The sequence below is a fragment of the Pteronotus mesoamericanus genome, unplaced genomic scaffold (genome assembly GCF_021234165.1).
Source record: "Pteronotus mesoamericanus isolate MK-2021 breed Mesoamerican mustached bat unplaced genomic scaffold, CSHL_Meso_final contig_169, whole genome shotgun sequence".
In the NCBI taxonomy this organism is placed as follows: Eukaryota; Metazoa; Chordata; class Mammalia; order Chiroptera; family Mormoopidae; genus Pteronotus; species Pteronotus mesoamericanus.
The window spans coordinates 12,441,413-12,468,097 of NW_026555068.1; the positions used below are offsets into that span (position 1 = coordinate 12,441,413).

A 26,685-nucleotide genomic window follows, 5' to 3' on the forward strand; every position below is an offset into this window, starting at 1 on the left:
ATGTATAGCTATCCATGCAAAGGTATGTAAAAGCAGAATAAATGACTAAAAACCATATGTCATATATATAATAGAAGTTACCTTCTGATTTAGGGCGGGTAACAGGATGTGAGAAATTAGAAATATGGGCACGTTCATGTTTTAAGTATAACTTGAATGTTTTACAAAGAAAATTCTTTCGTGTATTATTCATATAACAGTCTTAGAAAAAAGTCCATATAAAAAGTTATGGCAAATGTCATAAAAGAGGTTAACTGGTTTTGGTGATTTTTTTTTTCACGTCTCTGAATTTTCTAATTTTACAATAAGCATCTATTTCTTCTTTATTAGAAGCAGTTATTTTTATTTACAAAAGTCAATTAAGGCCATATGGTAAACTGTTTAAAGCTATGTTAACTATAGTTCACCCAAATCAGAGTCAACAGTATGGGTTTTAGATATTTCAGTTATTTGTGCTACATAAGCAGATTTTAGAATCAAATTCTGACATCTTCAAAAAATAGGATAATTAAATAAATGAAAACTTAAAACAGATTTATATATAATCTTTGTAACATTCAGTATGAAGGACATTCTTTACATTTATTATTTAAAAAATAATAGAAATAGTGTAAAAATACAATTTTTTAGTGCAATTGGTCACCTATATTACATTCTTTTCCCCTATTTACATGGAACCCAAAATGTATCATTTTCACTGCATCAGTCCACTAATACCATTTAACAATGTACGTAAGAGTATTATCTAAAGCCGGTAGAGACAAGTTGCAAAATCACTATGTTTTCCTCCTGCACGAGACATAAGCCGGTAATACAGGAACGTTTTACACCACGCACACATTATCGCTGCACAACTACTGATCTGCTATCTGTATCATATCACCATATTACATTTTCCAAATACACAGGTGAAATAAAGAGCTTAGAAAACAGGGCAATGACAGTTGCTGAAAGCAATCTTAAAGGAAACTAGTTCAGTATTCTATGATGTACTCACGCAGAAGACTCAAATTCAAGTGAATTGTACAAGGCTGTTTTAAGATGCCAGCTGATTAATGAACAGGTGAGTTTTACTTTGAAATTAGAATCATTTTTTAACTGAAATATTATTCCCCAGTCTTTTCATAAACAAAACACAGCACCTCTTCTAATACAGCAAGACAAACATAAGCCCTCTGGCAGCTGCCATTTTAACTAAAAAGACCCTTGTTTTTGGTCTTGGCCATTGATTTCTTGCTGGTATCCAATAAGGTCTCATTTCCTTTGGCAAACCACCCAGGCAATTTTCTCTCTGAAGTTTCAGATGATGTCTACAGGGGGGAAAAAAAAAAAAAACAGAAAAGGAAATACCTGCACTGTTAAAAAATGTGTCAGAAACAAAATTACACATTATTTAATATGAACCCACCTTTCTTCCCTTGCCAAATAAAACAAAAAAGTGAGATCTTTCAAATTTATTTCTGGATCAGAAAGTAAATTTAAAAAAAGAGAAACAAAAATCACTATATCATTAATTTAGGCAATTTCTTTGTTATCTTGCTATGTATTCTTAGACACTCAAGTGTAGGCACCCTTTTGGGAAGGAAAGGACTAGGTGTTATTTCAGGTCTATGTCCCCTGGTGCATTTGCTTTGAGGTGACAAAAACGGCGAATTTCACGTTCTGGGGAAGACAGCTGCCTAGGCATGCGTGTGCCTGCGTGCACATGCAAGTACCCATGCACACACAGAGTTATATTAGGCATCTGAAAAGCATGCAACTTCAGTATCTATAATGGCAGAGGGACAAGAAAGTGGTTCAGTCAGCAATACCTTGCAGTTATTGAGACACAGTAGACACTAAAATAAGTTTGCTGAATAAATTTTAAAAGTTGTTTTTCAGTTCATAGGCTCTTTTGAGAATCTGCTAAAAACTACAGATCCACTTCTGAGAAAAAAAGACAAACATACCCATACACAATACTTTGCACAATTTCAGGGGAACCATGCACCAAATGAAGCCTCAGAACCCTAAGTTAAAAGTCACTAAAGAAAAACTGTTTTAAGACCCAAAGACAGTGACTGCATACTAAACAATCTACACGTGAAAAAAAAAATTAAACAATTTTAAGTAGGTAAATGTTCCATAAGCTAAAATGGTATTAATTTGTGTTATCTTAGTTTGAGGACTAGATCCTCAAACTAATATGACAGAAAAATCATTCTAACATTAGTGTATCTTGGAATCCAGCAGAGTAAATTTAGTTATTGAAACTACTTGAAGGACTTTATGATAAGGTGGCCTCATCTTAATGGAATATATCATACAAAAGTATGATTTATAGTCTTCAGAAATGAAGACTATATCTCCATTTTTCCATTAAAAGTATTCCATACTTTTGTATGATTTACTCCATTTCAAAAATGAAGACTAAATCTATGTATTGTTCATTAAGCGCTTGCTACTTTATTATGTTTTCTATGTTTAAAAATGGTTTCAAAATATTTAAGAACGGTGAAAAAAAAGTAAAAGATCCTTGGCAAAAAACTTATATTAAAAAAGGTAAAAAATGTTAGCTGTTCCAGCTTAATTAAAGCAATCCAGTGTAGAGGAAAGGACTATTCACACTTCAGTAAAAGCTTTAAACAAAATGGTTAAGGTTTAAGGTAGCAACTTTTCTCCCAAGTATCTATTTCCTCACAGGGAAGAGATTAGATTTATTATAATGTTTGCATTAGAAATAATAAGTATTAGGAATATAAAGTAGCACAGATAAAAGGCATTTAGGTAGACATAAAACTGGCCCAGAAATATTTATTCTTCCCTGAGGACTTTAATATCAAAATCCTTTATAGCCATGGACAACTACAGTTGCTTACAATTAGAGTTGGACCCTTGAGTGCATTCAGAGAAAAGAGTTAAGATGATAATAAAGCCAAAGAGTAACACATAGCATGAAATCTGAAGAGTAACAGGGGAGAGGGAAAAACCCTGTCTTCCTGTAGCCAAATCCCATGTATTAAGGAGGGACTTTGAAACCCGACAGGACTAGGTTTAAGGTCTGAGTCACTTGCTAAATGTGTGACCTTAGGCATGTTATTCAAGCCTCGATTTCATCACACAGAAAATGAGATTAACAGTAAATAACATTACTAGATTATTTGGAGAATTACATGAGAATATAGGCAAAATATCAAAACATTCTGCTTTATTCATAACCCTCATTAATTGGTAGCTAATATCATTTATTATCCTGAAAATATTGAATTTTATTGTCTGTAACATTTCTACAGAGCATGACCTTGAGCATTTTTTCTAGCATTACAATAATGATCTTATTTCATGGAGAACAGGGGAAAAGCTTGCTTACACGGACTGCAGCTTCTGAGTCTCACAGTGTCTGGGGAGACCTGACTCGTGAGGCCCAGGTCCCCCAACAGACACAGTGCCTGCCAGAGGCCACTTCCTCCCTCGCGGAAAACTAACTCTCCTGCAGTCCTAGTCACGTTTTGAGGAGACATTTACTTCTTTTTGATACTCTAAATTCTATTAACGACAAGCTATTATCATTAAGTTGAGCATACAAAACATTACCTCATTAGCTGATGTGCAAGTATATATGTAAGCAAATAGAGAAATGTTATATTCATATTTAATTTCATCTAAAACAAAGATATGTCTAAACATATCAGTTTTCAAGCCTAATGTATTTGTCACAAAAACTGTTTTACTAAATCGCCTTTACCTGTAAATGTGAATCTGTAAATAGATCTTCTGTTTCTGGATCACTGGATGGTTGATTCCAAGAAGTCAGTGAATTTCTGTGACTCTCGTCCTTCAGTGAAAAATCACAAGGATGTTTTCCATCAGTCTTTAATATTTTTATGGCATACAAAACAGTTCAGCATGTATTATTTCATTTTTTTCAAAAAAACTATGCTTAAATAAGCAAAGCTTAAGAAAATTCTTATTGAAATGCTACCATTTGCAACAACATGGATGGATCTTGAGAATATCACACTAAGTGAAATAAGTCAGATGGAGAAAGTCAAGAACCATATAATTTTACTCATATGTGGGATATAAAACTGAAAGTAACGAACCAATAAGATAAACAAACAAAAACTCATAGACACAGATGATAGTATGGAGGTCACACAGAAAAAAAGGGGGTGGGAGAGACACAGTAAAGGGTAAAGGGGCTGATATATATGGTGACGAAAGGAGACTTGATTTTGGGTGGTAAACACACAATACAATATACAGATGATGGACTATAGAATAGTACAATCGAAACCTATGTAATTTTATTAAGCAATGTCACTCCCAATAAATTTAATAAAAAAGAATATTACGAAAATTATTACTCTGAAATATTGAATATTAATAATATTACCCATAAGGAAATTTTTCTGAGTATCTTAAAATAGTTTGTAAATAATATTGTATATTTTAATTTATAATGAAACTCAGTGGCAGGGCAGGAAATTCTATTTCTCTTCTCCTTTTCTCTCTCTTTCTCTCTCTGTCAAAAAAAAACAATAAAAGGAAAAAGTGATACAAGAGGAGAGGGTTCTGGAAGATGGTGGATGCACCAGCATAGTTTTTTAAATTTCTCTGAATCCCAACATTAAAACAGAACTAGAGAGAAAAACAAAAATTCATCATCTATATGTATAATGAAAGAAAGTTTAAAGGTATCCTCAGGAAGCCAAAACTGTAATAAGCATGTGAGGACAAACCAACAGCCAAAGACCTGCACGGCACAGCAGTTGGGTGGGAGAAAGCAGCGGCAAGCAGCGAGGTGCCTGAGGACTGGAAAGCCCTAAAGAGCCCACAGGTACACACTGGGAAGCAGGACAGATTAATTTGAGGACAGCGTGTGAAACGGGAGGGCTTTTGCAGGGGACTGAAAGAGGACTGCAGTGGCCCTCAAGTGGCTGCACAGCAGCTGGCTGCAGTGAGCTCTCCTGCCCAGGCCGTGCTGCCTTCCAGAAGGCCCCACACTCACAAGAACTGCTGGGGTTCAATCAAAACCAAGCCGGGCGGGCGGGCCTCAGAGAGGTAGAGTGAAGAGGACGCCCAGGTAAAAGTGGAAGAGGAGTGTAGCTCATAAACCGAGTTTTCGTATTTTGAACATTACACAAAACAACGGAAGAGAGATCTCCGTGTACCTGGGAAAACTATCCTGAATCACCCCTTATTTTGAAAATGCGGGAAAATTAATTGCACATGAAAATGAGCAACAGAAAAGGTCAAGCCCCAGAATCCAGGAAGACGTTCTAAGATACAGAATAAAACTGTAACCTCTCAAAATGAGCTGAAAAACATTAATGCTTCAAAACATGAAAGAACATTAAGTCAATGTCAGAAAAACTCAAAACTGAGTGAAAAAAGCCTCAAGAGTATTAGAAATAAGAAGTAAAATTTAAGAAAAGTTTCCTGAGATAAACAAAAACTGTCAGAAAACTTCCTGAAATAAAATATTTACACATTTAAAAAACCTACTGTGTACCTCTGTGTATTAATTCAGAACTACAAAATATCAAGACAATCTTCCTCCATTAAACACAGGCAAGGCTGGCCCTCTATATCAATGGCAAACTAGATTTAAGAGTTAGAAATCTAACAATGCATCAGCTAATTAAAAAAGTCTGTTCTGACATTCTTTATCAGAAGCCTCATGGTTATAAGATGAGCTACACAAAGGGATGTAATAAGATCAGTAGAGACAATGAACATTAACATAGAAAAGATCCTGAAACTAGGACTCCAAATAGACAGTCCTGAAGTTTTCTATACCAAGAGGCAGATGAAAGAAAAAAATACTTTGTTGCTCACTCACTTCTTAATTTTCTTCCCAGCCCCCCAAAATTCTTGTTCTCCTAAATGGGGAAAAAAAGGCTAAATCCAGTCCCATCACCCACCCAAAATCTCTCCACTCTGTTGTTGGCATCTGATGTTGTTTCAATAGAGGAAAAGCAAAAAAAGTGATATGTGGTTAAAATAATACTTTATATAAGTGTTGCTTCAAAATTCAGGAAAATTAAAAGTTACACCTTTTCCTGTATTAACAGGTAGAAGCTGGGGAAAAATAAGGTCTTAGGCACCTGCTATAGGTTTCAGAAATAAAAAGCCTAGGAATGGAAACCACATCTCACCAATACCATCCAAACATATACTGTCTTTAATGCCCTTCTTATAGTTGACTCAATTGTCAATGTAATGTAAAGAGTTCCAATAAATCAAATTTTATTAGGCTATCTAGAAAAGAATATATACAAACCTAACTGAAGTACAGAATTAAATAAACTTATTTCTAAGCTGTTGAGAAAATGAAATCCTGTAAAGAGGACTTTGGGACTGAAATGGAGCTCTTAGTTCTCTGATATAAATATTACCGACCACTTTATACCATGCTGAATTTATCATCTAGTAGGAGCTAACATAATTTTTAAATTATTAGTCTCCACAAACTTTTATCATAGAGTCATATAATTTTAAACCTGGAGGATACTGAAAGCCAAATTTTCAAATTTATACAATCATTTAATAAAGTCGCATTGTCAAAGGATAGTATTTTCCTCACACCAGATACAGAGGATAATTTTCAAAGCATTTGATTTTAATAAAACATCCCCTCTAAAATAACACTGACTTCACGGTCTTTCTCTGATCATGCAAAAGATGCACTGGGATGTGCTGAGGACCATGCACCACAATCCCTCTGCACCTGAGATATTTATTCACTGTACCAGCAACAGAGCATGAGGAGAGGCAGCATGAAAGGCCAACTGGTTTGGGAGGGATTTATAATGGAATTTGTTTTCATTTTCATTAAATACCTAAACTGTCATATGCTTAAAGCCAATATTCATTACACCTACAAAAGAAAGATAATTTCCAGGCTATATAATATTAAGCAGAGAAAACATTTAAGCTAACATTCTACACAATAGCTAAAAAGAAACTATATCCACCTTTTCTGTCATGTAAAAAGTCATTTTTCTCAGCTCAAATTTATGAAAAGCAACAGAAATGTAGCACAAAGATTTAAAAAGTAACCCTGTATCAGAATTTATGACAGTTTAAAAATTACAGCATTCTAAGTGTTAGAATATGCAAATTGAACAAAGTGGCACTTTATGAAAATTCTACATATAATTAACACCTTGGTTTCAGGGCCTACTTCTTCCTTGCTTCTCTTAGAACTTGAACAGCTCTCTTCAGAGTTGGGAAAACATCTCTTTTTGTTGGAATCGCACGGCGGTTGGCATAACCGTCTGTTGTCACAATCATTTCCCAGGATTTCAATTGCCATATGGATAAGGTACGTGTCGATGTTTTCAGGAACAAACATTCTAATTAGTTTAATGTTATTCAACTCTGTAAAGGATGAAAAAAAAATAACATTTAAAAATACATTACACAGAACATCTTAGAAAACCTATGAGCTGGAAATGGTGAAATATTTTGGAGGAAAAAAAGGAGGAAGATGGACAAGGTGGCCAAAGAAAGTGTTCCTCTTGCAAACACCGCTAGCCCCACGGAAACGGAAATGGAAACGGAAATGGAAACGGAAATGGAAACGGGGCACAGTGTGCGCCTCACTCCTGCCCCACCTACACCCTTTCCCTCAAGATCAAAATCAGGTCAGTGCCACCATCTCTGCCTAAATTATGTTCCACGCTGCCTGAGAATCAGGGCCACCATTCCCAGAATTGTTTCTAAAGGAGTTATGTATGCTTCGAATTCCATCAATTACAAGTTTTTTGAAAATAATTTATTCTTAAAATAGAAGCTAATCACACTTGTAAATATGGTGCCAATAAAAAGGAAGCTTTCAATGGATAGCGTAGCTAACAAAATACTTTATCTAAAATGCATATTAGTAACTAAATGAGTTTTCTGGGAAAGGCAGGTCTTACTTTCAAAATCAAGGAATTTTTAATTTTTGTAATTCAACAGAAGTGATTCAGATGGTGCTGGTCTCTTCAGAGCTTTACAGATTACAGAGCAATGACCACTATTTATGTTTCAAGTACTTCCTTCCAAAGAAGGAAGGACTTCATCTGCCATTCTCTAGAGTGTGCAATTCTCTAGAGTATGGTAAAACTAAGCAACTTAGAACATACTCACTTGTATCTTCCTGTAATTTATAAAACTGGTATCAAACATTTTTGACACCCAATTCAAATGAACAATCAGAAACCAAATATTTTTAAATGACACTCTGAAAAGGTGGTCTTTAAATTACTACAGTTTTCAGGTTTATATTCTCCTTCTTTCCAAAGTTCTTATCTTGCTTAGGACTTTCCAAATAAAACTACAGATTAAAAAAAAATAATAAAAAACAGGAAGGGAAAGTAACATGGCTAATAGATACTAGGAGAGTGGGCTATTTAATTATTTGGCTTGTACTGTTTCTAACTTCAAAGTTTTAAAATGTAAAACTGATGCTAAGCAAAACCTTGGAAAGCTAAGATTAACCTCTAACTGTAATAAAATCAGCAACGTCACTATCATATCTATCAACCAAACTAACATTTTGTCTGTCCCTTGGTCATTATGCCACACCAATACCACTGAAATTCCACCAATTTTACTATGGTATCATTTTAATCACCTTCGTTTCTATGTACCTATCAGAATTTACTTCACATTCCCTTTCATTTGTCTTCAATTTTTCTTTGAAAAAAAATTCTGATCAATATTTTATTGTTCAATACATTTGAACAATATCTTTCCATCTTTCCAGATTTTCCAGAAGTGGGGGTTGCTAGTGTAAAGGCTCTAACTGTTGCTATCTATTGCCAAACTACCTCTGTAACTGTGTTGTCTGGTACAATAACCACTGGCCACATGTAGCCACTGAGCACTTAAAAGGTGGTTGGTTAAAATGGACAAGGAACTCAAATTCTTAATTTTAAGTAATTCTAATGCAAGTGTGCAGCCCTCAAATGTCATAGAAAAGCATTTGATCAACAACTGATCTCTCCATTCGGAAGCGTGCAGTCTTAATGTACAGGGATGAGAAACTGTTATGTCATGACCTTTTCATTAAAAGCTTAATTGAAAACTAAAAAGAAACCTTAAATTTAAAAACTGATACTTGATTCAGCATTGGAAAATTTTTAAGTATGTTTAAAACAAATTAGGTATCTTCATTTACTTTATTCAACTGTAAATTTTATGAAAGCTAAATACAGACTTAGTATTTCAAATTAAAATTTAGCATCAGCATTGAGATATGCTGTGAATGCAAAACACATACCTTATTTCAGAGGCCTGGTACAAAAAAAAACCCCTCATTAATAATTTTTATATTCATTATATGTTGAAAGACAGCATTGTTAATATATTGAATTAATTAAAGTATATAATTATAATTAATAACATGTTTATTTTTACTTTTTAAGTGTAAATACCAGAAAATTTAAAACTGCATATGTGGCTCACAGTGTATTTCTTTTTGGAGGAAAACCCATTGAAATTTTCTTGTACTCAAGCCAGCTAACAGTCTACATTGTACTAAATTCATTTTCTTCTATGGGTATTTAAATATTGAATATACAACCTATATATATCATTAGTTTCATCATACTGTAAATGTAAAATTTAGAAATGAGTTTTTTTAGGATATGTCTACCCAATCTTGTCTATCACAGCATCATTGGCTAAATGATTTTGAAAAGAAAAAATAAGATATTTTATTCCAATTGAAATAATTTATTTCTAAAATAGAATGCCTTCTTTTCATAAAATTATGATGTATGAACATTTGCCTATGGTATTAAACCACTATTAGTGATTTAATAAATGTGCAGTTGTTCTACTGTAATTAGAATATAATTTTAAGATATAATTAGATAATTCATATATTACACATTTCTATGAGTGCTCTTTATATTTTTATCTTAAAGTCATCCCATAATATACATGTGCAAATAAAGTGGCATCTAACTTTAAAGATGCATATTATTTCACCCTAATTTCCACACAGCTGAGTGCTGAAACTACCTATTGGAGAGTAAAATAATAAACCCAGGCTGCAGTCCCTCATTGCTTCAGAAGAGATCATATTACTCCTACTTTTGTGGCAGGTCCCTGGGAAGCCACCCCTAATTTTTCAGGTACAAGCACATAAAGAATGAGAGAATGAAATTATCCAAAATATCATCCAGATATCTCATTAAATGTCTTGCTACATGTATTATTAAGCATAGTTAGAATCTCAATTCCATAAAAGAAACTTAAAATTATATAAACATGATAAAACTAAAAAATAATAAGGTAAAGAATTCCTTTAAATATTAAGTTTACTAGGACAAAAACCTACTTAGCAAATTAGATATAATTTACCAATTCAAATACTCAATTTTTAGGTTTAAGATTATGCCATAATAAAATACAGAAAATTCTCAATTCAGCATTGTGTGAAATTTAAGTGACAATCAAACTTGTTCATTAAAACACCAAATTATGGAATATGGCTACAGTTAAATAAAAGATAAAAATAACACCTCTGAAACACTAATATACCATGTATACTTTCATTTCTTATTATAATTTATAACACACTTCTCCAATAAAAAATAGCTTTTATCAAGGAAAAAGAAGAATTCAAAAATAAAATTTCACAACAATAAATGATTTCTTACAGGCTATAAATGTACAATCAATGAAATAAAATTTAGAGCTCATGGCTCTCGCAATCGTAACTTGTCTCAACTTTGGCTTTAGAAGTAAACTACAACAATATAGTTTTGCATATTATATATACAATATGCATAGTTAATTGACAGAAAGATGACAAAATATTTAAAAGTATTCTACATTGTTCTTTGGAATTTCAACGTAATATTTATCTCTGAATGAAAATTTATTTGCAGTAAGTATACAGTGGTAAAGACAAATGTTTTAGCTAATGCTTTAGTCACTAATGATTACAAATGTTTTTCTCATCTCTCATGGTATTTGTCGAATCAGGCTATGCAATTATAAATAGAGAATTTTTCACGTTTATATAGTCTGCTTGATTTTAATACTTCTTAATTTAAAGTTATAGCATAAGAAACTGAAATTTCTAAACTCAGAATGTAGAGCATACTAGATATAGGAGTGAATATTTAAAGATATTAGATATGTAAAGATAGTAACCCGGATATAATTACGTACATTTATTTTACTCATCAATTAGAGGTTTATAAACCCCAATCCTCTATCAGGATTAGAAAGTTCATGTTTCTTTTCAAAGCGCCAGCACAACTTTAACAGGGCGCAGTAAAAAAGAAAAACTTGCTCCGCCATTAACTGCGGCATGATATTGAAACAACATGCACGCCCCTGGGCCTCAGATCCCTCTCTCTGAAACAGGATGGAAGTAGGAAAATGAAATGCAATGGTTTCCAATTTCCTTTCCAAATCAAAAATTCTACAACTTTACAACTATATGATTTAAAAAGCAATTAGCAGCATCTTGATTCTTCACCATAGCCCAATAAAATAGATGTCGTCAGTACTCGCTAAATAATAGAATCTTAAATCTTCCTCTACTATTCTCCCCTGCCAATAATGAATTGAAATGAGAACATCCATTTTATGACATTCCAAAATATTTGCCCAAGATTTCTTCAATACTTGGAAAAAAGATATAATTATAACCTGCCTGAATTATTGAAGTTGTTTGTATACTATACAGTTTTGAAACCTCCCTTCTGATACGCTTATTTATTAACTTCATATTTTCTTAATTAGCTTCTAAAAAGACTAGTATATTCATCATAAAGGGTATATTTTTTAAGGGTATACTTAGGAGCCATCAGATCTAACCATCTTCAATCGTCATCAAGCTCAGCATCACCGCCACCACCACACATGAAATACAGTCGTCCCTGGTTGTTGGTGGGAACTGGTTCCAGGGCCCCATGCTCAGGTCCCCTGTATAAAACGGCATAGAATCTGCACATAACCAACGCATATCCTCCCCTATACTTTAAATTGTCTCTAGATTATTTATAACACCTAACATTGTAAATGCTATATAACTAGTTTTATATTGTATAGTTTAGGGATCAACTTCCTGGAATTGTTTTTCAAATATCTTCAACCTCCTGTTAGTTGAACCCACAAATGTAAACCCGCAGATCCAGAAGGCAATACACTCACCGAGTGCCAGAGCGTTCTTTGCGGTATCTAATTATTTCTGACAATTCTGTAACTAAGGCATATTATCCCTCCCTGTTTAGGGAAGAGGAAACTGAGGCTTAGGGAGGCTGGGTAATTTGCGCAAATGATGTAGCTCTGAAGTGGTAGAGCCAAGACCTAACACAGATCAGTTGTTACCAGAGCCTTTGCTCTTACTAGGCCAGCACCGTCCATCAGTCCAGGATTTAAGGTAGGCAGCTAAATGATAGCAAACATGGTTGTCAATAGGAACAAGCGGCCTCTTTCAGAGAATACTGCCTACCATTCGAGAGCTCATCAAAGATACACATTTCTCTGAGTCCTGAGAGACAATATGTATAAAGGAAAAAAAAAATTCCAGAGGAGTAAAATCAAGAAGGCATCTGAATCTCTGACTATTTCACTTTACACTGGAGAAAGAGGGGGATTATATAATCACAGTTCTAATCCTACAAAGTGGTTAACTGTTTTCCTTCCTCTACCTTAATTTCTAGTTAAATGGCTGCTAAAATTAGAAAGACAAGACTGTGTCCAGGACAGCTGGCTAGCTAGCTCATAAGGTATTTCACAGCTAAATTACCTTGATTTTTTTATCACAGTCCAAAATTTGGCCCTCTAATTTTCAGATTTAGAAATCTAACTTAACCTTACTAGAGCCGTATTAATCAGGTTCACAAAATGCCAATTGGTTAATTTACAATTATGAATCCACACTTATCACATATATAAGTACCCAGATTAGCACTAGAGTAAGCTTTCCCTACAGAGAGATCTACAGGAAAAATCAAATGGTGACCTGAGAGCTAAGAAGGGACAGAGAAGCAGAATTTAAGATGGCTCTTCAAATAATATCTTGACAAAACTTATAAATAGGCCCTTAATATCCTTGAAGTCTCATTGGTCAAGATTATTGGCCAAATTGCACATTTCTTTCTTCTATATAGTTGGCAGTACAACTTTGGCATGGTAGAGCAAAAAGAGAAACGTTAGTTCCCTGGAATTAACAGACAGCCACTGTCCCAAGATGGCCTTTGTGTCTCTCCTTTTCCTGCGCTTCCCAGGTTGCTCTATGGAAGGGATGGAGTTGTCTGTTCTTTCTTAGACCTTCAGTCAAGTCTTGCTCAAGCCTAGAATTAATACTGCCTTTTAAGGTGACTTGAATATCTTCTGATCAATTAAGTATAGTACTGATTGTGCTTTTAAAGGGAGATCTCATTCCTCTTATTTCCAGGTGTTTGGAGGCAATCATATAGTTATTCCTAAGTGGAAAAGAACTTGAGATAATATAAAATTAATTATTGGCACTGTAGCTTTAGAGATAAGCCTTCTTTATGCACTACTCTGTCCTAACAGTCTGCATAAATTTATCAGATTTATTGAATTACTAACACACCTGTTTCTGTTTGTACATCTAGGAGCAAAAAGCTCTAATGAACTTCATCTTGATTTCTGTAAAAAATGGTCCATAATTTAGCCCTAGCCGGGTAGCCCAGTTGGTTGGAGCGTCATCCCAATATGCCAGGGCTGCACATTAGATCCCTGCTCAGGGCACATGCAAGAAGCAACCAGGGAATGCACGGGTGGGTGGCACAGACAGTGGATGTTTCTCTTTCTCCCTCTCTCTCCCCCTTCCTCTGTCTCAAACCAATAATTTAAAAAATGGAACATAATTTTAAAATAGGCATCTAAAAAATTTTCTGCAGGGCAAGCAAAGCGAGCACAGTTGAGGTTCTGTGGCAAAGTCAGAGGAGGAAACCCTCTTACAAGGGCCTGGAGAACCTGGTCCATCCCTTCAGGTCATAGTGACAGGTACCACTGACTGTAGAGATGAGAAAGGCTAGTTGAGTGAAACCATGACAAGGAATCACAAAGATTTAGGGAAAAACTAGGAGTCAGTAAGTTTTAAGGAATGAATATAGAGACATGATGAGGTAAAAATTTAAAAAGAATGAAAGTGTACAGTTTCAGGATAAGCATGTAAATTGTAATCTGAAACTGAAAAAAAAAAAAAAACAAACAAGAATTTCTCAGACTAAGACTTTTCCCCTGAGTGATAATGGAAAGATTGTTTTTCTAAAACAATAAAAAGCCTTATAAAAGTAAAGTTTTCGTAGTAGCATAAAGGGTTGATGTGGTTAAACTAAAAAATATTAGTAGATTGCTTGATTATTTCATCTGGTCCCAATGACTAAGTCAGTAAGGCTGCAGACTAGGGTCATGGTTATCACCTGAGTTGATGGGTGGGTTTCGAATAACATCAGTGATAATCTTCTTAATCTCTGGAGTCAGGCCTGCTCGCTCCACATCGACTGGGTAGCCAGCTTTCACCGCTTGGGATAAATGTATGCCAACTGCTGCGAGAGGCAGAATCCTGTTCTCAGCTACACTCTTCTACAGAGACAGCAGCAAAACAACCAGTGAGCTCTTTAACGTTTCCACTGTACTGTATGAAAATAAAATGTCCAGAACCTTCAGGCAATAAATGTTCACTGAGCAATAAACAATGGGCTAAACCTTCATGTAAAATTTTCATTTTACTAAACAATTTCTTTAAAACTACCTACATAATAGAACTCCACAGATTCTACTTTTTACAATTATTATATTGAATAAAACCAAATCACCCAGCATTAGCTAAGAACTCAATCCTCATCTCTGTAATTATTCACTTTGAAAACCTATTAGTGGCAGAGAGTGGTCATTCTATGTTAAATCTAAAAGCTGCCACAACCTTTGAAAATAGACTGAAACTGTAATCCAATATTCTATATATTTGATAAAATACATAGTGCTTTAGTTTCATGAATTTCCAAGAAGACAAATCCTATAATTTTTAGCAATAACATAGGCCCCAGATGCATTCTATAAAAGGTTCTTGAGAAGACTTTAATAAGTATTTTAAATTGTCTCTATTCGTAAAGTAAAAAACCCCACAATTAAACAAGGCCTGTCATTATGTGCCTGGAATTGAATAAAACATCAATTGTGTTAAATTTAGGACAATGTTACATATTTCTGTAGCTTTTAAACAAATATAGCTCCAAATCCATTTAAGATATGTATTAGGTAAAACATTCCTTTAAAATACTCCAAGAGTTTAGTAATTCAGCTCTAAATTATTTCATAATCCTCTCTTTTAAAAACCCTGAAAATATGAATTTGGATTGTATTTGTGTAAATACACAAATCCACAGAATAGGGCCTTTAAAGCAATATTTTCATCCTTCAAAGGAAGGTTTTAAATTACTTTCATTAAATGTCTACTCTTTTCTACCAGTGTGCACCATGTGTGCATAATATCAGGGTTATTTGATACAAGGCATCAAATTACCTAAAACTAACTGTATTATTGCTCCTGATTAATTAGTCCTTAGGCACGTTTAGTTTTGTGATTAACTGACAAGACCGTGTCAGACTCCTGGGAGGCAGAGATAATTACACCATGATATTACACAATAATATACAACCAAATAATAGCTAAAGACATAAATGAAGATATACTAGTCTTCATATTTTTAACCATAAATATATAATATGTAAAAACCTCATATCATGGCTGAGTATTAGCATGTACCTTATTCAGAAAATTTAAAGGCTATACCAAATTTTCCTAGAAAGTATATTTAGCTATACCATACATATATGGTAAAACTATGCATATACAAGCATATTTAACATGTACATTTAAGTTACTATTTAAGAGGCAGAACTTAAATTTTTATTTATCAGGTAATCTGTTTCAAAAATAGTACAATAGAATTATTTGGATTGCTGTGTAATGGCTTTTGTACTTTTAATTGAAGAGTTTGACTATTCATGAACTATTTATTCTTATTTATATTGGACCTTAACCAGTATAAGAAGTACATAGCGTGGCCTAGTGAATGAAGACACAGAATAGGAAAACTGGGCATTGGACCATAGAGCTTAGTCTAAGTCAATTTATTGTCAGAGAGGACAGGAATTCAAGTTAGTTGAACTTAGCTGGAAGCCACATTCTGTCTCTATTCCACTAAAATATACTCTCCATTTTGTACACTGTGGGGCAAAAGTAGGTTTACAGTTGTGAATACACAAAACAGTTTATATTTGTATTATTACTTATTATCATATTATTTCCATACAAAAACTGCAAACTTACTTTTGCCCCACCCCTGTGTATTAAAAAAAAAAAAAATACTCAACAGCCTTAAGGATATATTCCAGAACAGTGAAGAAACATTAAATACAGCTATTTTTCACTGTAATCAGATTTTTTTCACAGAGCATCAACCATGGTTAAAAATACAGAACAATATACAGGATACAGAGTGAAAAACAAGTTTGGTGAAGACACAAGCATGCATATATATACAAGTACACATACATACTTATGTTTGTTTTCACCCTGCTCTGCATCTTCCTTTTTAAAAAATTTAATGTATTTTGGAGACTACTTTTTATTAATATAAGTACTAATAGTTTTTTAACTGTTAATCCAATTGTTTTTTAAAAAAGTCTTAAAATATGGCTGGCTCTAGTATCCCTAATTTATAAATGTGTTTATCACTACCTCTGATAAAACCTCTGTAAGATAATCATAGTCAAACTGTATTTGCTGTTTTTACTTAATCGACAGAGGTAGGCTTAGCAGAAAAATAAAATGGCATTCTGTTCTAAAATTAAACATAAAATGAAAAATATTACAGAATTAGAAGTGTATCCCCACCCACAACTTTAATATGAAAAAGCTGACAGAACACGTTTGGGTAAGTTTAACAGTGCCCTCCAGCATAAACGCAACACTCACCAAGGGCATCTTCCTGTCCTGGAACAGAGAGTACGTGATGGCTGCGGACGGCGAGAGTGAGCGTTCTCTGCTTTTTGCCACCAGACTTGCCTTCTGTTTTTCCTGAGGTTTTGTACTTGAAAAGAGGTCTGTCTACAAGATTTTAAATGTAGCACAAATGGTGAATAATAATAATATCAATATAATGATAGAAAGAATATCAATAGGCCCAGTAGGCATTAGGGCAAAAAAGCAACACAAATAAAACCTTTAAGGAACAGTCAAAAATTCCCTTTTTTTCAGAAGTTCGAAAAGGCTTTTGGGTTTTTTAACGTATTTACTTAAAAAGGTAAAATAACGTTAGAGAAAATAAGTTTTTAATGAAATACTTGTTAGAATAAACATGGCTGTAGAACTAGAAACTCATAGTCTTCCCTTTAGCCAGTAAAGCATGAACTATAATGTGGACCATTCTGCCTCTAAATATTATGTCCCCTGACCCCCCTGGAAGTGAATATTAAAAGAATAATTAAAAATAATTAATATTCAAATTTATAAACCATAACCACAAATTCTGCTAACGTACCTTAAGGAAAAATGTCTTAACTACATACATATGGTTAAAAAACATACATATAAACTGCAGTTCTTGAAGCATTATGTAAATTCTTAAATATGATTCATTAAGACATTTAAAAGAAAACAGGGAGAAAGTATTTAAAAAGAAGACCAATGAAGAAAAAGTAGAATTATTTTAAAGTCTGAAGAAAAGGTAAAGACTAAGTGATAGTTATGATAGAATTATATGATGTAGGACTCACATAAATACATGAAATTTCCCTCCAAGATGCCAACTTTACCTTCCAAAATATAAGAACCAATACTAAATTAAAAGAATTAGACCCAACAGAACTTGGCTTCTCGTCCATTCCTCCCTAAACAAGAGCGAGCCTGCAGACGAGCTCGCAGATGCCTGGGAGCCTGGGGCAGCTATAGCGTGGCGGACAACGCCCGACACCACCACAGGACCTAAGGTCTCCCGGTTGTTTCTAGGCACCCCTAGATTTTCAAAGGGGAACATTTTTTATTAAATAAAGTGTTTCCATCTGAGACCTTAACACAGTCAAATTTGGCCTTAAATTTCTAGGAATGCCTAAAATCCAATTCCATTAGCCAGATTCCACAGGATTACAGTGTAGTCTACACCAGCAAACAACAATGGAATACCCCTATGGCAAGGTCTTAGAATGTGACCACTGGGAGTTATACAGGCAAGTGAATAAAGGTTTTAGGATTTATGGGACAAAATCATGCTGCCATCTGTTAAATGTGTGACTAAAAGGCTTAGGAACATCAAAACACTTGGCAAATTAACATGAGAGTAGTAATCTCAAGTACATAGGTCTAGAATGTGATACTAATAAGCAAAAAAATCTAATCAAATCATACTCTGTAGGTAAAAGACTAGGTGAACAGAGAATAATCAATTGTAGAAATATCTATTAATAAAGAGGAAATGCAGGAAAATGAAAGTAGGCAATGCCTCTCCAAGCACTGTTCAAATGAGAAGTCTTGGCTAACTAGATTTGAATGTAACAGTTTCTTTGGCAAGCATTGCAGTATGTAAGAATGCCTCAATCTGCCTTTGCTGCTGAGAGACTATTTAAGACACACTCAGCCCTGGTCAGTGCAGCTCAGTTGGTCAGGGCAATGTTCCACGTACCAAAAGGTTGGGGGTTCAAATGATTCCCCGTGAGGGTACACCCCTAGGCTGTGGGTTCAATCCCTGGTCGGGGTGCGTATGGGAGGCAACCAAACACTATTTCTCTCTCACATCAATGTTTTCCTCTCTCCCTCTCTCTCTCAAATCACTAAACATATTTTTAAAATTATAAAAAAAAAAAAAAAAAAAAAAGACACTCCCTAAGTTTCCCTTGTTATACTCCAGGCTCACTGAACAACTTTCAGACAAGCCACCTTCCCATCCATCTTCTCTTATAGGAGAACACACTGGTTGGGTCGAGTGAAACTTTCCAGTTGTATTCCCACTAAAAATTAATGAATTTGCATTCTCATATATACATTTACATTTATATACACACATATACATAAAACCATGGTCAGAGAGAAGGATAATGCACATCTACTCCCTAAAACACAATTACTCTTTGACAAGACACCTGGGACTTTTAAGGTTGCGGTGATGGGGCCTGAAGCCCTGGCCGAAACCACGGCCCGTGCTCTGGTGTGGGCAGCCGGTTAGGCTTCCCTAGGAAACATGGATTCTGTCTCGATACATATTTTCTAAAAACTGCAATACATAGTTATGGTGAAGTTTTAAAATAGAAACAGGTACATAACACCCGGCTGTGTTTTATTTAGGTATCTTACATGTTCAGAATATCAAATTCCTACCCTGAGCATTGTCTGATTGGAATTACCTTGTGGGAGTAGAGCCATGACATTCTTCTGAAATATGCAAAGTGAAAAGCCAAAAAGTTTGGAAAATATTTTGTTTGTTTTGGGTCAGATAATTCAAATTCTAAAATTAAGTATCATGCTCTGGCTGTTGTGGCTCAGTGGACTGAGTGCCAACCTGCAGACCACAGGGTCGCCAGTTCAATTCCCAGTCAGAGCACAGGCCTGGGTTGCAGGCCAGGCCCCCTGCTGGAGGCGTGAGAGAGGCAACCGGTTGGTCAATGTGTCTCTCACACATCGATGCTTCTCTCCCTTTCTTTCTCCCTCCCCTGCCATCTCTCTAAAAGTAAATTAAAAAATCTTTAAAAAAAATTAAGCCTCCCGTATATGATGATGTCATACAGATGAAAGTCAAACAGAAACATTTCTATTTTTCACCAAGGAGCAAACCAATATTCAACTAATACAATTTTTAATTAAAATTCCTAAATCATAGGATATGGGTAAAAAATTAAATTTATTTCCCAAATAGCACATGAATATTCTTTCTCACATATCTATATGTAATATAATGAACCACAAAGATAAATAACCTATCAAAATGATAACAATGTTATTCATCAAGGGACTAGGCTCTTCTATAACTTATTAAATTAGTCTGTTACGGGTTTTGTTATGACTACAGTATGCTGTTTCTATCTATTTTTCATGTATAGTTTAAAAAAATAGTTGTCTATCTCTTTTTACGCTTTTTAAGTAGCTGTCAGCTATGAATTCCTCTTTGGAGGGGCTGGATATTTTAAAAACTAATGCTCAGCAGAGGGAAAGGCGGAGGGGGAAGTAGCAGAGGGCTCAGAGCGGGTAAATGGTGACGGAAGGAGACTTGAGCTGGGATGGTGAACACATGGTACAGTATACAGGTGATGTATTATAGAATTGTACAACTGAAACCTATATAATTTTATTAACCTAATAAATTCAATAAAAAATAAAAATAAAAATATAAACATTATAATTCTCATAAAACATATTTCCAAAAAAATGATGTTATTTTTCCAAAATGGCCATCTTAATGGACTTAATACCCATGTCCTCATATTTATAATTTTTATTTGTATTATGACAGTATTTAAGTTTTGCTTCAAAATTTTAACATATTAAAAGCTTAATGAAAGTGCTGAATAACAAAGCTGGCTTAAACACTAAGGTTTATTAATTTATTTCTTTAGTAAATGGTTTCAATTTGTAGAATAGTCCAGGCATAATTCCTAACCACCAGAAATTAACAGTCATTTTCTCTATCCAGCTGGTTCAAAAGTTTCATACCTACCCTATCCTTTGGAGCATTGATTTTTTTGCCCTACTTTCATTTACTCTTCTGAAGAGGATTTGGGGGACATAAGTCTTTCACTATTAAGTAAAACCACCAATTCAAGAAAGAATATCCTATTGTCAAGTGTCCAAAGAAAGAAAAATTATTCAGTTACCACTGGCATAACATTTTTTATCAAATTGTTAAAAAATTATCATTTTATTTTCAAAATATCCAATATGAAATACATGAAATTTTCACACGATGTCCTACATAAGAATATGGAAAAAAATTAAAGTTGCCAATGATATTCTGTATTAACACAAAGATATGTTACATACAAAAAGCAGAGTTCTGCTTAGAGTTAAAAAATGATCCCTAAGGTGGGGTCCAGTCGCCTTCTGTGCTAGAGTCTGCACATGGAGTTTAAAGAAAGAAACCCAAACAATCCTGTGGGAATTCTGGTCATATACAGTGGAGCAAGGAGGAATGAAAGGATTCGAAGATGAAGGGAAAATACCATGAAACCTACTTAATATCAAAAGACAGCACGACTGGAAGGGGAGGGTCTTCTGGGAATACAACACACAACAAGAAAAGCAGAGTGGCTGGCTCCTTACCAGCTGATGGCGAGGAAAGCTCTGCGGCTTGAATGTCTATGTATATTTGAAGGTGAAATACTTTATCTACCAACAATACAATACTTACTCAAATTTAAAAACAAAACCTCCCAACAAAATAGAAAGACATAAATAGCCTGGTTCCATCTTTAAAGTTAGGTAACTAACATGTTATTATTAACTGATTTACTGTAGAAACAATCTGAATTCATTTTCTAAGTACCTGCTGTGGAAATGAAAATAAAGGGAGATAATGTTGTTTTTGAAGGGTGTTTTTGAAATTGTCAAAAAATATTTATTCCTTCAGAACTCCTGTAAACCAGAGTATTTTACCTGAACGCTATTTACTTTACAGAAATGTTTGATGACTTCCAACAGAGGGGCCAACATAGTAGCTTTGCCTTCAGAAACACCCTCAATCCTTTTCACATTTTCATCTGTAGTAGGTCTGCCATTAAAAAAAAATTGGGAAGTCAATAAATCACTGAAACCTTCTTACTCCAGCAACGTAGTTGATATCTAGTTGTTGTAATTTACGAATAAAAATATCACCACGACCATTACCACAAACACACCGTACTTAACTGTTAAACAGGCCATTATCATAAACAGGCCTGTTCTACTCTGTACTGATCTTATTCTTTTTATAGGTATGAAAAGAAAAACTATGAGGTACTAAATAAGAACAACAAAGAGGTTTAGAAAGTCAGAAAATCTCATATAGTATTTATAAAGTGTTTGCCTGTAACAATAAACCTAACTGCTTTAGTCTTTTCACTCAGTATTTCTTACTGTATCCAATATCCAAGAGATTGCACAATGTCTTCTTTCTAAAAATATGCTAACCCAATGATTACTCCTTTTCCTTTAAATATATTTGCTTAATATTACAGTGTGGTCTTTGAACATTTATTTTTAATGAAATCATTATTATAAGCTATAAGTACTATGTAATATTTAAAAACTCCAATGAAATATCTCCTGGGTGGAATTTAGTGACAAACTATTTTTAAATTAATTTTTTATTTGTCAACTACAGTTGACACACAATATATTAGTTTCAGTTGTACAACATAGTGATTAGACATTTATATAACCTACAAAGTTATCTCTCTGATAAATCCAGAACCTATCTGAAATCACACACAGTTAACACAATGTTATTGACTTTATTTCCTATGCAATACTTTACAGCTCCATGACTATTCTGAAACAATAATTTTTTTAAAGAAAAATAAAATTATCAAGCAACTAATATTTGGAAATAACTTTCTCTAAATATTTATTGGACTACATGGTGTTTGTTAGGCATTGTGCTAAGTGCTTTGAAAGACACAAAAGATCAGGAACACATTGTTTTCCAGAGAGTTTAAAATCTAGATGATACGACATATGTATGCTGCTAATAACAAAAAAACAAAGCACTGTGTGATAAGGACCATAGGGGTATCTTTCAAATTTTTAAAGGTTTTTTAAAACAACTTTTATTGTATTTTTTCCATTGCCATTTATTACCCTTATATCCTCTTCGACCTCCACCCACTCTTCTCTTCCCCCCTCCCAGCAATCACCACACTGTCAAATTTATAATTAAAGGCCTTTGTGAATTCTAGAGAGGGGAATTACTTCGCTAACACGGACTTGGAAGACTTCATGGAGAAAATAATAATAAAGCCAGATTTTGAAGAATTTCCTAACAGGAGTTTTGGGGAATCAAAGAAACTACAAGGCAGATGTAATATCGTAAGTAAGTATATGCCAGTTGAAAAGGGTCTTCAACAAATGGTAAAAAACCTAAGATAAACCATTTAAAATTCTGTGGTTTAGATGGAAAAGTAGGTTTAAGTCTGTAAACAGAGGGCCTTGAATTGTAAGCTAAAGAAATTAACATAGTGGGAAACTAGTTAAGCACAAGTACAACGTGAAAAAGATTAATCTGGTAAGTCATATATCAGATGAAACAGAGAGGCGGAAGAAAGAATAACTAGTTAAACCGCTTTTGCAATAGTCCAAGGGTAATGGTCCAAACTAACATGGTGATACTAAAATGAGGGAGGAAGCCAGAGACAGACACCCAAGAAACATTTAAATGAAAAAAGCTAAAAACTATTTAAATAAGAGTAAGAAGGGGACATATTGATAGGTTAGAGAGGTGAAAATAGAGAAGTTTAAACATGCATGATTGGGAACATCATGGTATGGCTAACAAAAATAAGGAATTCAGAAAGAAGAGTTTTAGTATTTCCATAAAATCCATATATGGAGTGTAGTGGCTTATGACAAATTTTTTATGTACTGGATCTGATTGCTGAAGACAGCTGGTTTTTATTCACACAGAAATACAGGGCTAAAGACCAGTGAAAAGATCACTGGTAGCAGCATGGAAGATTTGGAAGTCACCAACAGATAGGAGAGATGTCACATCCAACAGATGGGAAAGTTGGAGCCAGAGTCATTATCACTTAAGGTATGTTTTATGAATCTATTATGTCAGAAGACAATTAAGTTAGAACATAAACAAATAGATGGTTTACCTCATTTTGGCCATATCCACCAGAATCTTATTTGTTGCTAGAATAGCAGGAGGAATGTTCAATTTATTGGCATGTTTCTGCCTAGCTTCTATCAACTTGCCATATAGTACAGTCTGAACAAAGAACAAAGAAACAAGTCAGTATTTTAAAAAATGTACTTAGGAAAATCCAGCCCTTCATATTTAGAGCTTCATCTATTACATTTTTCCTTAGGGTAAAAAATAAACTGAACTCTATCTCAGACTCTTAACTAAAGGACAATTTTTTAAACACAGGCAACAGAATTTTAAGCATGCAGAGAATCACAAGTATCCTCTCAAAAACTACAGCCTTTTTACAAAAGTCATACCTGAGTCTCCTGCTCTTTAGCTGAAAAAACAGGTTCTGAAGACTTGTAAGATTTTTCTGGTGATTGTACCATGATGCTAAGATATTTAAAAGAAAATAAATAAAATAAATAATGAAAGCTTTTCTTCTCCAAGTTCATTTCGTATTTTACCCCAAAATGAGAATATCTTTTCAAGTCTTATACTAACATTTATTCTTCTCAATACCAGTAAGGCAACTGTTACTTATATGACAGCCTAGATTTTAAACATTTTGCGTCAAGCACATTCATTACAATGGTAAGTTCAAATTACAATTTGAGTTCATCAAAAAATTGGTGTACTTGAAAACAGCATTTGCCCCATCCTCCTCCTCAACCAAATGTTTTGAAAGAAAATACTCCTTATCCATACTGAAGTAAAATAAAATTTTTTTTAGCCAAGAAAAATATAATCTATGATTCTTTGCTGTGATTATCATTAATTTTTAGTTGGTGGTGAACATCGGCATGAGATTAATCGAATTATTCACAATACTTTCAAAATCAAATTAAAATAAGCCTAAAGAAGTAATTTTGCTTTTGACTCCTAAAAAGAAGTATAAATAACACCCAATTAGCAAACAACATGGAATAAAAGGTACCAGGCAGCAAGCTAGATAGAAAACCAATTTCTATAAGCAGCATTTCTCATTGATTAATTACAAAGAGAAAAGTTATAAAAATGAAATTGTATAGAATAGCCTATATTAGGATGCCAAATTTAAAGAAATTCCTGTTTGAGGAGATTGAAGGGGAGAACATGTTTGCTATTGAAGAATGGTTTATAAATTTCTCTGTCCCAAGAATTCAAAATCTACATGTAAAGAAAGATTTCATTTTCACAATTATCAAATCCTATCACTAAAATTAACTAAACTTGAACCCAAGGAAGGATAATTCCAATGCAAAGAATTAGTAGTATCAGGTTACTCAAGACAATTATAAATTTGTTTCAAATAATATAATTATATTAACCTTGATTGTATCATTTATGTAAATTTTCATACTAATGAACTATTTGAAAAATGGTATTTTAAATTATTTCACAAATAAATTTTATTATTGTATATACCAGCAAAATTCTGGGTAAAAATGTGTCCCTGAAGCAGAAATATACATGGAAAATCTTAAATAAAAAATATTTTGCCTATGAATGCTACTACAAGTACAAAGAAGAAAAGTTCAAGATAACTATATTGAATATCATCAAAGAGGTAAGTGAAGATAATCTATCCATGAAACAAGAGAAAATTGCTATATATTAGAGAAAGAAGAAAGAGAGCAAGAAACAGTTCATAAAAACCAAAAATCTAATAACTAAAATGAAAACTTCATTAGATGGGAGGGGATATAAAGTCAAGGAATTCTCTGAGTAAACAAACAAAAAGTTTGAAAATAGGAGAAAAGAAAAATTAATAACAGGAATACTAAAAACCAAGCAAAGAAAGTAAAAAAAGACAATTACTAACATAAAAGAAAATTAAGTTAGTGGTAGCCCTAATAGCACAGTTTAGCTTAATAGTATATAATATCTGGGTAGATATAATGATGTAAAAACAAATTATTAATGTGACCAAAACCTGAAATATAAAATGAAGGAGGAAAAAGAAGGGATGGGACATGGGAGATAAGCCCTAAGCTACCATTACAACATGTCAACAGAAAAGTTCTAAAACTGTAAGTCAAAAATTAATAATTTAAGCATGTCACTTAGAAATGGTGGCAAATATCAGAGCAACCAGCCGGAATATTTGATGGGGACTGCTTCTGTAGAACAGAACAAAGTGGATTTGGGGAAGGTGTAAACTGGTATACTTTGGTATATGTCTTTAGGTGTCAATTGACTTTAAAACCATGGACATGTATGATCTTAATGAAAATTCAATTGAACTTTAAAATAATAGTTATTAATAGGTAAATATGTTTCTTCAGTACACTACGCCCATATATTCAAATTAATTTCTGGACCACTCAAAAGGTACCTCAAACCCAGTGTGTCTATGACTAAAGTCAACTACTCAACTGTACATTCCACTAGAGCACAAATTCGGGAGCAGGGAGCAAGGGCAGTGGCCACGTCTCTATTACTCCCCACTGAATTCCAGTGCCTAGAACAGTACCTGGCACAAAGCAAAGGCCTGGTAAAAACACAGTAAATGCTTAAATGAAAGAATGCTTCAGCATATTGAATAAATATATTGTTTTGTACACTCCTTAAACCTTTTGTTTGCATAAAACATAATAATTACATACTACATATCCAATAAAAAGAAATTGTTTGAGGTTGAACACTGGTATTTTGATAAATATTTGTCTGATCCAAAGTAGTATTACCTATCTAAGTGAGCATTTCATTAGAAAATGAGTGTTAAAGCACATTAATTTACTTTCATCTAATATGTGTGTAAACATAGTTCATTTAATTTGTATATAAGTCAAAACAAGTTTTTCAAATTCTCCATATTAAGACCTTCTGTAATTCTGTACTTTCCCGACACTTT

At 33.8% G+C, this 26,685-nt stretch overlaps 1 protein-coding gene across 3 annotated transcripts in view; it reads right to left on the bottom strand.

Moving 5' to 3' along the window:
• Positions 1-568: 568 nt before the first annotated feature.
• The window catches only part of WRN (WRN RecQ like helicase), a 117,708-nt gene continuing 91,591 nt past the window's right edge, over positions 569-26,685 (bottom strand). For 2 of the 3 annotated variants that reach the window (XM_054566063.1, XM_054566064.1), the window contains 8 exons: positions 24,167-24,242; positions 23,818-23,930; positions 21,617-21,731; positions 16,955-17,086; positions 14,394-14,556; positions 7,151-7,365; positions 3,725-3,814; positions 570-1,310 (listed from right to left, as the gene is read on the bottom strand). In XM_054566063.1, coding sequence (XP_054422038.1) covers positions 1,191-1,310; positions 3,725-3,814; positions 7,151-7,365; positions 14,394-14,556; positions 16,955-17,086; positions 21,617-21,731; positions 23,818-23,930; positions 24,167-24,242 — 1,024 coding nt within the window. In that variant the 3' untranslated portion in view covers positions 570-1,190. Of the gene's footprint in view, positions 1,311-3,724; positions 3,815-7,150; positions 7,366-14,393; positions 14,557-16,954; positions 17,087-21,616; positions 21,732-23,817; positions 23,931-24,166; positions 24,243-26,685 lie in introns of all 3 variants that reach the window. The other variant, XM_054566065.1, reaches the window with a different exon arrangement.